Source organism: Osmerus mordax, chromosome 7 (genome assembly GCF_038355195.1).
Source record: "Osmerus mordax isolate fOsmMor3 chromosome 7, fOsmMor3.pri, whole genome shotgun sequence".
NCBI classification, from domain to species: Eukaryota; Metazoa; Chordata; class Actinopteri; order Osmeriformes; family Osmeridae; genus Osmerus; species Osmerus mordax.
In genome coordinates, this window is record NC_090056.1 from 11,688,864 (window position 1) to 11,705,295 (window position 16,432).

Below are 16,432 nucleotides of genomic sequence, written 5' to 3' on the forward strand. Positions count from 1 at the left end.
TAATCATATTTAAACATGCCATAATAAAGATACATGAAGGGATTTAAGGCCAGTAATATAGTCATCATCATACAACACATAAACCTTAGTGATGCAGCTAACGGAGTTGACATATAGCTACAGTAGCAGCCTGAAACATGTCCATGGTAGGTGAGTAGCCCTGTAGACTGAATCTGATATACAGAACCTCATAGAGGAAATCGGTCCCCATGTTGAATAAATCAGGTATCTGGAAGAGTATGAGTGGAGAAGGTGCAAGCCATAAAAATAATTCTGTAAAGAGTTTTACCAGATCTTCAGTCTGACTGGGCAGTTTTGAAGCAGATATTTTTTAGTGATTGAAAATCTAAATTTAATAGATAGATAGATCAATAGGCAAATTCAAGACTGTGGTTCTCAGGTCAATTGTGTTTGCAGTGTTTTGGTGTTAGTAGGCTGATAAAGCTGTGGGTGGAGGTTGGAAGAGGAGCAGACCTGCAGAGTGGGGGTTTTGTGGCCAAGATGGTACACACAATGTCTCCTAGTACTGATCATGTACTGTAGAGTTTGGAACATGGTCAGGGCAGTGTAGGTAGTTGTCTGAGGGCCAAGCCATAGCTGTGTCGGTGATCTAGTGGCCATCTACTGGCTCAGTAGTTGTCTCGGGGCCAGGGGCGGCTGCGCTGGCGGTTGTTGCGTTGGTTGTGGCCTTGCTGGGCATCGCGTTGAAGCAGCCTGTCCTGCGACTCATGCCCGTTGGCACTGTGGATGCTACCTGGGTGCCCGCGATGTGGGGGGTACATGTCCCTATATGTGTGGGCATGGACGGGAGATGCATACTCATCCTCCTCTTCATCTTCCTCCTCCTGCTCCTCCTCCTCTTCAAAGTCCTCATCTCCCTGGTGGTGTGGGCTGCCCCTCCGGCCGCGGGACAGGGAGTCGCTGGCCTCGTCAAATGGCATCAGGCTGTCCTGCTCCAGGGGGGAGTGGGTATCCTCCCCTGGATCCTCGTCCTCACCCCCCACCCCCCGGGGGGGCTGCTGGGGCTGGTTCTGGATGACATCAGGACAGTGAGGGGGGTGCAGAAGGGGAAAAAAACAGAGAGAAAAAAGAAGCCAGTATCAGTGACAACTTCCTCTCTGCTTCTTTTTTTTTTTTTACTTTATCACTGCAAAGCCAAGTGGCTTTGTGTCTAAGGCTTGCTAGTCCTGATGGTTGCAGCAAACATGGATATAAAGTTACAACCAAAGACACTCTGTACGAAAGAAATGTGGAACAACAACAGTGGAGCAGTTGAATCATGGGTGGAGAGTCAGGGGGAGGATAAACGCTTTGACATTATCTGGTATTTTGGTTAATACTACTCATAACGTGAACACTGTGTCCTAGGTGACATTTCCACAATCAATGCAGTATATTTTGAAGTTCTTGGGATGGTTCAATTCGCTCTGTTTGTGCATTCAACCTTGTTTTGGCCAGTGTTCACACAACCACTTGCCAGCCATATCATTCACAATAGCATTCTATGCAATTGTGAGAAGGTGCATCATTCACAAAGCAAGTCACAGATTGTCCGCTCATCTTCGCGGTCATAGATATTGAATCAAAGAATTGTCTTTCTTATTGTCTGTTGTTTTATTACTGTTTCATTAAATAAACAGAAAATGGTTATATTACTATTTGCACTTTTTACTATACAAACTATATGTCTGCTTTGTGAATTTTCTCACAGCATTTACGAAGCTTGTTGCATAGTGTCAATAAATTAGAAAAGTTGGATACAATAAGGGGCAGTATATTTAAACTGTTGTATGCGGGGTTTCATTCAGTGTGAGGGTAGTAAGAATTATTAGTAAGGTTTTTAGGAAGTAAGGTCTTATTTCATTGACTCGGTGAGGTTTGGGGTGTAAGGTGTCAAAGGTTTCGGGGTTGAGAATGCACATAAGTAAACCCTACTACTCACCCCATTTTGTAAGCGATCATTCAATTAATTCCTGTGTTTCAGAAAACTGCAAAAATGTTAAGCAGGGATGAGTGAGAAGGCAGACTGACAGTCCAAGGAGACAATTGTGAACACATAGAAGGGAGCTTGAGACAAGTGAGAACAAGGCAAAGGAGAGTCTGGGATGGGGACAGTCGGAAAGGACAGCGGCAACATACAACACATTCAACATAAGGAAGATGTCTATGTACTAATGAGTCTAGGATGCAGTGTCAATGTCTATGTGTCTCATGCGTCAGTCAGACACCACAACCCTTCTGTCTTCCATCTACCCTTCATTACAAAACACATAATATCCCTCTACTGTACATCCTTCCTTCTGTCCTCCTCATCTCTGTCTCTCTCTCTCTCTCTCTCTCTCTCTCTTTCCTCAATATCTACTCTTCCCACCCACCCAAGTAAATATATCTCACCTGTAAGCTAGAGATGGCTGAAGGTGGAGTTATCAGGCTCTGGTCCAAAAGGGGATTGAGGGGGGTGGTGCCAGGCAAATGAGTGGCACGCCAGTAAACATCTAGATAGTCAGCCAAGTGCTCACAAGCGTCCTCCAATTGGTTTTCATCCAAAATGACATCAAACATATCCTGTGAAGTAAAATAGGTGCAAACGGTTGTTTCAAACGGTGGACTACTTGTTTAAAATGTTAAAATGCTAGAATTGTGTTACAAGTTCATGGTTGTGGAAGGATGTATGTTTGAAGTGACTCACAGGGGGGCACTGAGACAGTTTATCCCCAGCCATCATCTGCACATTCAGGTGCTTACTCTGAGACTTCCCTCTGGACTTGATCAGTCTCTGGAGCACCTAAAACAGAAAGAGAGAGAGAGAAAAAGAGAGGGAGAGAGATTAGCTATGAAAGCATCTATGAAACAATACAAATATTCAAACATAGTAGGAATGTGAAAGTGTGCTGCTAGCCACCTTTGGAGAGGACACTTTGACGTAGACGATGATGGGAGCCAGGGAGGTCTTGGCTAGCTGGGCTGGGTGATTGATAGTGTCTGCATCCAGTACCACCAACTGCAAGGTCTTAGCCAGCTCAAAGATCCTCTCAATCTCACTCTGCACCTCCGCTAAACAGGAAAAAGACCGGAGCCAGTCCAAACTCAGAACTGGTAAGATATCTAACTAATGCCATGAGTAATGCATCTTTACCTATACTGGAGCGTGTATTTGACCGCTCCATGATGGGCCTCTTGTTCAGGACAGATCTCTTGGCTAGTGAGAGGTCTGCTGTTACTCTTGTGATGGAGATTCTGCAGGGTTTTCCACAGGGGCAAGCCCAGAGACATAGAACACAGCAAGTTCAGTTAAATATACACATATGTGAAATGAAATCGACATTTGAGCTGTTGGTGTGAGCAATGGTGTAATTTTACTGACCGTCCCTCAAATCTGTGTTTTAAAAAGTCAAAGAGAGCTTTCTGCATCATATCTGTCACCTAGGAGATAACAGGTAAGTCAGAACAGAAACACAGAGAAACATTTCACAACAAGAAAATAAACATATCTAGAGACATGGTGTGCTATATAATTCACTACAAATGAGCCCCATTTAACCAGCATCTACATTTAGATCAAGAAATGATCCACGCTTGGTGTTTATTCCACTGAGGGATGATGATGTGAAAGAGTGCAGCAATCAAAATGGAGAACAGAGGCTGAAGACTGAAGGCTGGTTAGGACATACTTGGGGTATAATGAGAGACAGAGGGAGGAAGAGAGAGACTGACCTCATAGCCCTTCAGGGAAGGCCCCACCAGGACCACTGGCCTCATAGACGGCACCACATCATAGGGAGGTACATGCTCAGCCTATCAGAGAGGGATATGGAGGGAGGGGGAAAGGGAGAAAGGAAGAGATGATGTCAGTCTGTCAAGGTATGGCTCAGATTTCTATTTGAATAGTGATAAAGAAAACCTACCTGTTTTAGCTTCTGTTTAGCTTTTGAGGAACAGAGTATTAAATTCAGTGATGGAGAAGTTGTATATTCAGTCGGTGAAAAGTTGAAGAATGATGTTATTAACTTTCCGGATGGTATTAATGGCGCAATACTTACATTCACCAACAGATGGTGGTGTGGTCCTCCAGCTACCAGACACCATGTCACCCAGGCTGGATGAAGAGTTCCCTCCCGTTTTCCTGCACCAGAGGTCATCATTGTACAACAGTAGGGGGCATTGTATGGAACAAGAGTCAGGGACAAGAGTCAGGGATCACAGCTGGAGTTAGAGGCCACTTCTTAGGTCGTCCACTAACCTCTGTTTCTGCTCCTGTTTGAGTCTCATGGCCTCCAGACGTAAGGGGCTGGGGATGAAGGTGATGTCTGCCCCCTCTTTCACCAGCCGACCTATCCACCAGTCATTGTTGTACTTCTGCAGGTTCAGGACAACAGAATGACTCAACACTTGGAGTTCTCTGCAGCTGATGAGCCTCTACAGTCTATGAATAAGAAGAAGAGCTGGCCTCCAGTCACATTGCAGCCCCTCACCTCCTTAATGTGCAAGAAGTCTTTGGCATCAAAGTTGACTGCAGCACCTTGGACTGGACAGTCCTCGTCCAGAGCTCCGCAGTAACTCACATTCGTCCTCACTGCAAATGCTACAGGTTTGGACTGCAAGGACAATGAACATGACAGCCAGGGTGATCGGTCTGGAATATGACATGTGAATAAGTAGATGTGTCCTTGTAAGTGGCTGGGCTGTGTAGTTGGGCACGATGGATACCTTAGCTCTGTCGAGCTGCAGCTGAGCCTGGCGCTCGGCTTCACGCCGATACGCCTCGCGGTCCTCCTCCGCTGACAGGTCGGAATCCGACGGTCTACTGGTATACGAATCAGCCGACCCCTGAGAAGACGTACAGGTTGATGAATTTGTGACAAGGGTCGAAGGTGAGGGTTGACTCTCTAAAGAGTGGTGAGATGGCGGCCACAGTCTGAGGTCTGAGAATGATCCGGCCTGGTTTTGAGTAGTGTCATATGGGGATATACACACACACACACACATTCACCCGCACACACAAACAGTGCTTTGGTCTCACCCACATATGAGCTCTTTTGTACACCAAATATAGCTCAAACGAGCCAACTGCTTCCTCTCTCTGCCTCTTCACCCCCCTCCTTCCCTCCATCCCCCTCAGTGCAGTGCAGTGCGCATACATCCTTTATCCCCCTGTCTGTATTCTCAGTGGACACCTCGTTAGCAGAACATACAGTGCATCTCATTTATCATTTAGTGGTTAAATATAAGGACACGCCTAAGGATCCTATAGCACACCAAGCTTTGGGGAAAGCAGCAAATGAAAACAGAGACCTGCTTGCACAAACAAACAACTCCAAGTCTAACAGATGCTTAATTACTTTCAGTGTACACAGTTGAAGTGTAGCATAATGTTCTGTATAGTAGGCTATTACTGATACAATCAGAAACAAAGTACAGACATGAGATCGCCAACTAAACATGCAGTAAAACACTGCATCAGCTGTCCCAAACCAGCGGCCAAACAGATATTCCACACACACATACACACTCACACACACACACACACCTACACACACACACACACACACACACACTATAGCAGAGGTGATGGACTCGGTGCAGCTCGGCAGTGTGTTCCTCTGCCTTCCTATATTTGGATCCTCTGAAGAAACTCAGCCCTGAATCTGTCAACACTGAGGAGCGCATCGGGGAACAAAGCCAGCCGGACATGACAGAAACAAGGGAAGAGAGAGGAGGGGAGAGAGACACTAAGGAAGAGAGAGGAGGGGAAAGAGACAATAAGGAAGAGAGAGGAGGGGAAAGAGACACTAAGGAAGAGAGAGGAGGGGAGAGAGACACTAAGGAAGAGAGAGGAGGGGAAAGAGACACTAAGGAAGAGAGGAGAAGAGAGAGGCACTAAGGAAGAGAGAGAAGGGAAGAGAGACACTAAGGAAGAGAGGAGGGGAGAGAGGCACTAAGGAAGAGAGAGGAGGGGAGAGAGACACTAAGGAAGAGAGAGGAGGGGAGAGAGACACTAAGGAAGAGAAAGGAGGGGAGAGAGACACTAAGGAAGAGAGAGGAGGGGAGAGAGACACTAAGGAAGAGAGAGGAGGGGAGAGAGAAACTAAGGAAGAGAGGAGAAGAGAGAGGCACTAAGGAAGAGAGAGAAGGGAAGAGAGACACTAAGGAAGAGAGGAGGGGAGAGAGGCACTAAGGAAGAGAGAGGAGGGGAGAGAGACACTAAGGAAGAGAGAGGAGGGGAGAGAGACACTAAGGAAGAGAGAGGAGGGGAGAGAGACACTAAGGAAGAGAGAGGAAGGGAGAGAGACACTAAGGAAGAGAGAGGAGGGGAGAGAGGCACTAAGGAAGAGAGGAGAAGAGAGAGGCACTAAGGAAGAGAGAGAAGGGAAGAGAGACACTAAGGAAGAGAGGAGGGGAGAGAGGCACTAAGGAAGAGAGAGGAGGGGAGAGAGAAACTAAGGAAGAGAGAGGAGGGGAGAGAGACACTAAGGAAGAGAGAGGAGGGGAGAGAGACACTAAGGAAGAGAGAGGAGGGGAGAGAGGCACTAAGGAAGAGAGAGGAGGGGAGAGACACTAAGGAAGAGAGAGGAGGGGAGAGAGACACTAAGGAAGAGAGAGGAGGGGAGAGAGACACTAAGGAAGAGAGAGGAGGGGAGAGAGGCACTAAGGAAGAGAGAGGAGGGGAGAGACACTAAGGAAGAGAGAGGAGGGGAGAGACACTAAGGAAAAGATAGATAGGAGGGAGGGAAACCACAGAGGAAACGAGAATACATTATGCTAAATATTCTCTATTGAAGTCCATACACACAACCTTACAAAAACATCCACATTGGCTAACATAAAAATACTTACGTATACACATACCGACCTAACCCCCGTGCATACATTTTATAGTAACAAATGCGTTCTAAACAAGAGATTCAGATACTGTCTTTAGGTAGGTATAGAGACTGTTAAAACACTATGCCTGACCTGGCTCTCTCCTGCACTGGCTGGAGCTCTGTTCAGAGCCAATCTCTCTCAAACCCTTAGAATGCCATGGACTTAAGTCCTGGGAATACTGCACACAAACAAAAAATATACAGAAAGGAAAAACTATAACTCTGATTTAATACAACACAAAAGATCTCATCTTGTTTTATGAAATCTGTTGCTGCTTATGTCCATGTACACTTTTACATTGAATATTCTCTCCTGCACCATTGCAATGTTGATGCTGCTCTAAACAGTTATTAGATTCAGCCAACAGAGGGAGCAGTGACTGTTTTACGTGTACACGCACACACACAGTATCTCCACTTGGTTTTTGTGTTAGATAACTGGATCTGATTTCCACCACTCAAGCGCTCTGCAAGCCAATACTGCACCAGTGCCAGAGTGGTCGGTGTCTTACTGAGAGAGAGAGGGGGAGAGAAAGAGAGAGAGAGAGAGAGAGAGAAAGAGAAAGAGAGAGAGAGAGAGAGAGAGAGAGAGAGAGAGAGAGAGAGAGAGAGAGAGAGAGAGAGAGAGAGAGAGAGAGAGAGAGAAAGAAAGAAAGAAAGAAAGAAAGGAAGGAAGGAAAAAGAGCAAGAGAAAAAGGTAGACATTGTCTAGAAAAATCTAGATACAGTTGAGTAGAGGTGAGCAGGAAAAAAAATGATATAGCGAAGATTAGGTTATCTCTCCAAGATAGATAAGACTAGTACAGACTGCAATGATGCTGGAAGGAGACAAGTGACAGTCGCAGAGATAGGGAATAGAAACGTCGAAACAGACGTATATAGAGAGAAACCGGATAAATGGAGGAACGAACACACAGATGGACAGATGGGGGCTTTCCATACCTGACTGATAAGGAAGGTATCACTAGAGCCTGACACAGACATGAGACGCCTGCTCAGTAGCAGCTCTGCATCCACTGTGAACATAATGTACCCCCCACACACACATTCTCTCTCTCTCTCTCTCTCTCTCTCTCTCTCTCTCTCTCTCTCTCTCTCTCTCTCTCTCTCTCTCTCTTTCTTTCTCTCTTACACACACACACACACACACACACACACACACACACACACATACAATAAATGGTGGGAGCAGGGAAAGGCGTTAAGTGCTACTTAATGATGTTAGGGTGCAGAAAGAGCTGCCTAGGTTGCCTCTACCATCCATTATTAATGCCTGGAGATCAGCTCAGGGAGCAGTGGAGCAGGGGACCAACAGGCTCTGCTAGCTTGCTCCATATCTAACACTGCTGTATGATTGGTGGGCTATGTATACATACCACCATCTATACATCTGTCTATCCATTCATCTGTTCATCCATCTATCCATCCCTTCATTTATCCATCCATATATTAATCCATCTATGCAGCCAGCCAGCCATCCATCCATCCATTCAACCATCCATCTGTCCATCCGTTCAATATAAATTCCAGGTGGGTTGTCTAATATTAGGAATAGGAACGATGAAAGTGAGGAGACATATGCAATTAGTGGACAGTGTAATAGTACAGGAATATTAGTATATCTTGAGTTAAAGAGCAGAGAGTGTGAGTCTGTTTTCATGGATAATGTCTCTGTCTAAAGCTAAATTTAGCTGCTTCTTGACTCCCCCCTCCATTCCTGTGATTAGTCTTCACACCGCAGAGCTGATGGCCCACAACTCTACTGGGAGGGGCCAAGTTCAAGGGAGGGAGGGAGGGGATAATCACACAGCCAGTCTAGAGGCCAAAATCCCAGGAATGGACGTACAGATACACTAACACATACACACACGCACACAATGATGATCATGCTGTTGCTATAGCCAGTACAAAGCTCATAAGTATCAGTTAACCCTACAATATGTTAGGGAAATGCTGTATGTTTAAAACAAGCGGATAAGTGACCGAGATTGGAGGGAGCTTGATCCACAGTTAACAATACATAGATGCACACAACTTGCAAATTCCCAACAATCACAATTAAACAGATCTCTGCACAATTACCAAGTCTTAACATTTGAGAAATTTAAAGGTAAACAGTCATGCCAAATGTCGTTGTGGAGAAATGTGATATAATGGACAGAATTGAAAGGTAGTGTAATAAACAAAAGTGAAAGATGAAAGTGCCAGATTCAAAACTAAAGAGGCAGAAAGAAGCCAGTGATGTGAGGCGGTCTGACAGAAAACCCCAGGAGCTCCATAAAGATATGCAGGGGAAGATCAATTCAGAGATGAGGAAGGAGACAACGGGTAGGAGAAGGAGAGACACTAAATCTGGAATAGAAAGCGGGATGGGATGTGGAGAAGAGATAGAAAGGGAGAGAGGAGAGGAGGAGATGTCTCCATGGGGAGTGTCTGTACTTACTCAGTTTGGTAATGCTGCCTGTCCCTCCCTATCTGGACTACATGCTGTATGCAGTCATACTGTACTGTGCTCCATCCCTAAGCCAGGGAGGACATGCACTGGAACAGTTTCCAGAGCCTCTTTCACTCCCTCCCTCCCTTCCTCCCTCTCACTCCCTCTCTTTCTCTCTCTCCTGCGCTCACCTTTTGCTGAGAGCATGATGTACGTCACTTGATCAAATCCACCTCCTCTCTGTTTGTTTCTCTTCCTCACTCACTCACTCACTCACTCACTCTTTCCTTCTGAATCCCTTGAATCAATCCCAGTCTTGGCAGTCTTGCCGTCAAAGAAAAACGTCATCATATCTCTTTAACTCTCAGTGTTTAGAATCAGATAGAGTGTACCTCAACCTAAATATCACCTCACCTTCCGAACACTTGGTTACTCACGGCACCTCCGAGCCGGAACAGACACCTAACTACAAAGCAAGAGGCTTTCATGAGCATGACCACAGTGTTGTGGAAAGGTTTTGTCAGTATTTATGTACTTCACAGTATGCTTTGTTATAATACCTTCTATATTTCACATACATCCTTGCTTAGGGACAGCCAATTGTATTCTACTGCAGAAATGAGTCATACTCTACTGCTCCATGATAGCAACCCCACCCTATCAAAATGGAAAGTAAAATAAACAGTTATTGAATATATCAACAGGACATAACACTATTACCCCTAACCCACATCTGAATACACACACACATGCACTCACATATACAGATGTAAAAATTCTGGTTTGAACGAACACATCACCTTGAGTCTGCAAATTAGTTTTATTAATATTTTAGGTTCCATGATATTCTTAGGGAATCTGGAAATTGTCATTGAACCTCTAATCAGTATAACTAATGTTCCCCTCCTAAATAAAATGTCAGCTCTTTCTCTCCTCTCACCCTCCCAGGGACAGAGAGCACAAGCGAGGGGTACTTCCTTGTTCTTTTCAACACAATAGTGTCAAAAACGATTCTGTTACCTCTCCATACGACTTGATGTTTGTGACACAGAGATTGTGTGATATCGTATTACCAAATGGGTAGACTTATATTATCATCTTAATAATGAACAAACAAAAATATGATGCAGGCCAGGAGGAGTACTTCCAACATTCCACACAATTTCAAGAGTCAGTCCCTGGTTACTAATGTAGTATTTACCATTTGCTAATTCTCCCATTGTCCTCTCTAGCCATGCTTCAAACCTCCAGAGGGTTTCTAGTGTAGGTTGCCACCACAGGAGACACCCCCCAATCCAAGATTTGGATTGCTGGATGAGGTCTTTGCTTGATGTTTCTCACTACTATTTGTGTGACTTCCTCTTGGTAGTCATGTTGCAGGCTGGGAGACACCCTGCCCCCACCTCTCATGTGCTTAAGACTGGAGCTGCTGGATGGAGTCCCTCCTCGATGGGTGTCACACCTCATTGTGTGACTTACGGTTGTATTTGGTCATATGTCGATAAGTGAGGGTCAAGATGTGGTCTGATAGGTTATTCTACATATAATAATTGGATATAAAAGAGTGTGAAGCATAATCTAGATTCTACATCTCCAGAGGTTCTTCTCCTCAGCTCTGGCTTCTCCTTCTCCTCGCTCACCTCTTCCTCTTTCTCTCTGATTTACAATAATCATAGTAGAGTAAAAGTAAGATTTAAAATAAAATTTCATAAAATGTTTGTCTAGTAATTGATTTAATTCATTTGTAATGTTATTTATATTCATTTGTAACATCAATTTAATTGAACTCTCCTTCGACCATTCTTGCTCTGATTTAATCCAAAGAGTCAAATAGCTCCAGCATTGGTTAATATATACACTGTCCAGTTTACCCCTCTTCCATTAGATGCAGGGGCATCATTTTGGTTATTTGGCCAATATAAAAAAACTACTATGTTGAAAATTAAGAGTCAATATGTGGTTTGATTGGTTGATCTTACAAATGATGTGGTTGGGTATAAAATGGAATGTTGACCATTGTTCTCAATCTTTTACATCTCCTTGCTCTCTTCTTCTTTCTCTTTCTCTCTCAAATTTACAATAATCACGGTAGCGTAGGTAAGATTTAACCATTCATTTGTATCATGTTTTTCTTGTAATTGATGGAATTCATTTGCAATGTTTTTAACAATCCTCTTGAAATGGTCAAATTACTACAATTCCAGTATATTGTATTAATACACACTGACCAGGTTACCCCTCTACCATGAGATCAAGGGGCATAATTTTTGTTGTTTGGCCAATTTTAAAACCCCTACTTTCAGTTTCAGACTTATGATTTTATCAACTGAATGAAGCCACTTCTGATTTTCCAGATTCAGACAAGGTTTTTGGTGCTTACGTCCCCCTCTACTGGCCCCCAGCTGAACTACAGATGCATTCTTACTGCACTGACATGCTAAGCAAATCAGATGCATCTGCATAGACATTACATGGAGACTGGTGACGACTTAACTGTACACATATAGAATGACAGTGTAAACAAAACCACTAGCTAAATATGTGGTGACTTTAATTTGAACTTAAACCCATTTTCTCTCTTCCCCTATTGCTTGAGGTTCTGTTTAATAAGATCAAACCGCCAACCTGCCTCATGGTGGCTTGACCTGAAAACATTAATTATAAAACTGGGCTGGGTTATGATTTTCATGCAACACTTCTGCTTCTACAACAAAGGTACATACTGCACTCTACAGGACATCAGGAAAATAACAACCAAATTATGAACGCAGCTGGAGAAATATAACATAAGTATCATTGAAACAAAACCAATAACTAAATTAAGTTTCATATAATCCCTGATATTAGGCCCGTAGACAGGACATTAGTTCAAATGACCCACCTGTCGTTTGATGAAGCTGGAAGTGGTGTCTGAGGATGTGCTGCCATCTGAACGTTTGAAACGGCTCTTCCTCTTGGGCAACTTCCTTGGCAGCTGTGGACCAGGGAGAAAGAGTTTAGAATGGACAGGGATACAGGGCCACCATGCTCTGATGTTTGCTACCCTACAGGGATAGTTGGGCCCAATCTATCACGTTCACTTTTTCTTTCCTATGTAAATAGTTAACTAATTGTATTACTCCTTACCTATGACGTTCATAAAAGAGTAGCCTAACTGACTTCTCAGATTGTGTTAAAAATGTCATTTTGCAAAGCGTTAACAGACATATTGATCTGTTTTGGTTTCCAGTCCTGACATTCAACAAAATATACAGACTGTACAGGACATTCCAATAAATAATAAAACTGCATTCCACAGTGCATGAAAATCAAAATAGAGGCCCGAACTGCGGTTTGAATACAGGGGTAAATGACTAAAGCGTTTGAGCTATGTATTGTATTTAAGAATGATAGTGCATTTATTATCGTGTTCTCTATATGAATTTATGAAGGACTTAAATCTATCAATGTTCAGATCTGTCAATTGAGAATTTGTCATCGCGTTCTGTCGCTCTTGCTGCCATTCGATTGGCATCATGCTGTTTCGCCGAAAGAGCTCTTTAACAAGCGTAGGTAGAAAGTGCTGTCAGCGATACGATTTTATTTCAACAAGTAGCAGGGCATTAACTATTTTCACGCCACACTTTGCAGTGTTAAAAAAAAGATTACACTTACCTGAAAATAGTGAGACTGTGAGCTGGTTTCAACACCAGCCAGTGGGTCTGCAGACGATTTGGACATTTTGACTTGCACCATCTATTTGAGAGCGCAGGGAGGCGGGATGCACACACAGACATGGGTTATTGGAAGAAATGGAGATACAAAATACATCTATGCAGTGGCAGAGTAAGGGTGCAGAGTAGTAGATCTGTGTGTATAGGCGGGATCCCAGACGGAGCTATGACCAGTACAAACGGTACAAATGCGGAATAACAACACAGAAAGTCAAGACTCAATCTACAGTTGATCAGTAACCTAACGATAACCAAATGGCTACGTTTACACATCTCCTGCTCAACGTAGACTACTCTCTCTCTCTCTCTCTCTCTCTCTCTCTCTCTCTCTCTCTCTCTCTCTCTCTCTCTCTCTCTCTCTCTCTCTCTCTCTCTCTTACACACACACACAGACTTAGGTGAACATGGTATATACATTTTATTTATGTACAGCTTCATTTGAGCCTTTAAATATATGATATTTTCTCTTTACTTTAAGACTATGATACACTGTACAGTAACAACACGGCATGTATGTTAATTAATGTGTTTTAGTATTACAAAAATAAATACATAAACAGAATATCTTCAGATTCTCTGCATTTGGCACAATTTTCATGAAGAAAATCTTTTGTTTTCACAAGGAACACACTGCCATTCAAATACGCACACTGACTCATCGCATAGACAAACACCTGTCACACAGTTTTACAATTAGCAATCAGAGCTTTAGCATAAAAGGGCAACAGGTGATCTCTTATGTTTTTGACCAATGGATGCCAACATTGGAAACAGAGGCAGAGGCAGAGGAGTGAGAGTAAGGGGAGGAGGCCGGGGAGGACAAGGATGAGGAAGGCCAAGGACCATAATCTCTGATGAGATCCGAGCCGCTTTGGTTGACCATGTGGTCAACCATGGTCTAACAATGAGGGAGGCTGGGCAAAGAGTACAGCCAAATTTGAGCAGGTACACTGTAGCATCCATCATCCGGACTTTCCGAAATGAGAATAGGTAAGAAATCTACTCTCACTACAAAATTGAAGTAGGCCTATTGCATATCAATACAGTACTCAATGAGTACAGTAGTACAGTATTGCCTGTGGACTGTTCTGTATGACTGTAAAAATAAAGTATGTTTCAAGTATTTGGAAAATGTATTCCTACTTTGTATTCCTACACAGTATTTACAGTATTTTACTATTTGTTTGGCAGAACTGAAAGATTACCAACACAAGGTGGTCGGGAATGTCTTCTGTCTCCTGAACAGGAAACTGAAATCATGAACATGGTCCTAGAAAATAACGCCAAAACATTACTGCAAATACAAAGAAAAATAATAATAATGTAACTGTATACACTATACAGTAAATGATTCTGTTGTTTTGTATGTAGACCACTGTATGTGCAACTTTGTGTTGGTTGAGATGTACACTGTGTACATTGTTTTTCTGGGAAGAATACGTAAAACATATTTGTTACCGTGTATTTCTGTTTTCTGAGTATAAAAATAGTATTTTCAAATATTTTACAACACACTTATGTATGTACTGTCTGTAGTAAGTGTAACACTGAACAAAAAAAGGCCTAACTCACTATGATGAATGAAGAAGAAGTGTTTTCCATTCATCATAGTGTTTTACATTGAGCACATTAGTGTTCAAATGGTTCTTATAAATGTCTATTCATATGATGGTTTGTGTTTGTCATTTGAAAACAAAATACCATTTTGAGATTAAATAACATTGTTTTGAATGTTAAGTTAAATTTTGCAGGAGAAGTGAGGGGTTTTGCCCATTGTGTGTGTGTTTTTTTGATTTGTGTGTAGAGTTCTGAGAGTATGAGGTATGCATTCAGAAAATGTGTGTAACCAATCGAGAAAAACTGTAAGTTCAGCAGTGCCTTCCACCAGCACACTAAGTTAGTGTTATTTTTGTGTGTGCATTGATGCAAGGATCCTTTTTAGACTCACTTCAAAATCTATGAATTGAAAAAAGCTGATAAAGCAAGTCTTAGGGATGCAATGCTATCAGGACATGTTATCAACACGTCTGTGTTTGAGTGCTATCAGGAGTTATAGCCTATGTGCATCATATACTGAGTGATTGTGAGTGGGACAGGGTATGGCCAGGGGTCAACGCTCAGTAACAGGCAGCTCAGACGGCATTGTATCATTTCCTGCAGCCCTGAGTTTCATGCCTGTCATATTCAGACACCAGAGCTTTAACACCTGACAATGCATGTTATTTGGCAGACATTAATTGACAGCGTCTAACATTGTGATGTCAACAAATCACATTTATCGCTCACATGAAGAAGCAGCAGTATTTTACTGCCAGCTGAGCTGTATTACATGAAGGTGATCAGACAGATTGAAGGAATACAAACAACTGTGCATTGTCACACATTTATTACCACTCAACTTTTCTGCTATACTGTTATAATATGTCACTTCATGTCCCCCTTATTAATCAGTTAAAAACACAATTTTACATAAACACTTTTTAAGTACTCTCCTTCTTCAAATGTTTAGGCAACAGAGGACCTTCCAAAAGCACAAGCAGAAGTGGACCTGCATTACACACATATTGCAGGCCCACAGTCAGCTCAGCAGTAAGCAAACAGAGGTTTATTTATCTTACTCTTATTTCTCTTCTCTCCGCCTTCATCTACTAACAGCATACTTGCAGGGCAACACATCCACTCATTCCTTTAAAGGTTCGGGCTTCACAAAGATATTAATAATTACGGTTTAAATTATACCTCTTTAAAGAAGAGGATCTGTTGTTTTCACTATACTTTTAGATCCCAGGTCATTGTTATCCATGTACCATTGTTCATAATGAGACCAGTCAGTTAGTCAACAACGCCTTTGCATTCTTTTAATTAATGTTGTTTGAACTTGTGTGTGTGTGTGTGCGCGTGTATGTGAAATACTAACAGGATAAACATAATAATCTGTAGTTTGTGATAGGTTGCCATAACATTGCAACTGCCATGGTGTCAAGAGCTAGGACCTGTCTTGATATAAATAATTATCCAGCTAAACAAATTTACTGCTGATAATCCATTGTTGAATCAAAGTTTTATCTTTGGATATGTAGTTAAATATGTGGTTTCTTTATAAGCCTTCAAATAAAAGACAATAATTTCGGCGATTTGGTAAACAGCGTGAATGTGTATGACATTGGTTAGGAGAAGTATTTGTTGACTTTTATAACATATCCATATAGATATGGATATGTTACCTTCTCCAGACTCTGGAGAAGGTAAGAAGGAAATATGTATAAACAGGACTTCCATGAGTTATGATGTTATCAACTGTTTGTCTTTTCTACTGTACTCATTTGCTGTCTATGCTTGGCCATGTAAGGAAATTTTCTGTGTACACTATATTTGAACTTGTTTATACATTGTATATAAGGACGGTTGTGAACCATATGCCT

The 16,432-nt window shown here is 42.6% G+C and overlaps 1 protein-coding gene across 1 annotated transcript; it reads right to left on the reverse strand.

Moving 5' to 3' along the window:
* Window positions 1-942: 942 nt before the first annotated feature.
* Window positions 943-13,039, reverse strand: cacnb3a (calcium channel, voltage-dependent, beta 3a). Its single transcript, XM_067239204.1, has 15 exons — window positions 12,952-13,039; window positions 12,179-12,271; window positions 4,708-4,827; window positions 4,473-4,595; window positions 4,241-4,356; window positions 4,047-4,123; window positions 3,906-3,925; window positions 3,715-3,795; window positions 3,365-3,423; window positions 3,137-3,237; window positions 2,903-3,054; window positions 2,690-2,785; window positions 2,395-2,565; window positions 1,943-1,988; window positions 943-1,031 (listed from the first exon to the last, which is right to left on the reverse strand). The coding sequence occupies exons 1-14, from the start codon at window positions 13,030-13,032 to the stop codon at window positions 1,959-1,961; spliced, it is 1,320 nt and encodes a 439-aa protein (XP_067095305.1). The 5' UTR covers window positions 13,033-13,039; the 3' UTR covers window positions 943-1,031; window positions 1,943-1,958.
* Between the last annotated feature and the right edge of the window lie 3,393 nt (window positions 13,040-16,432).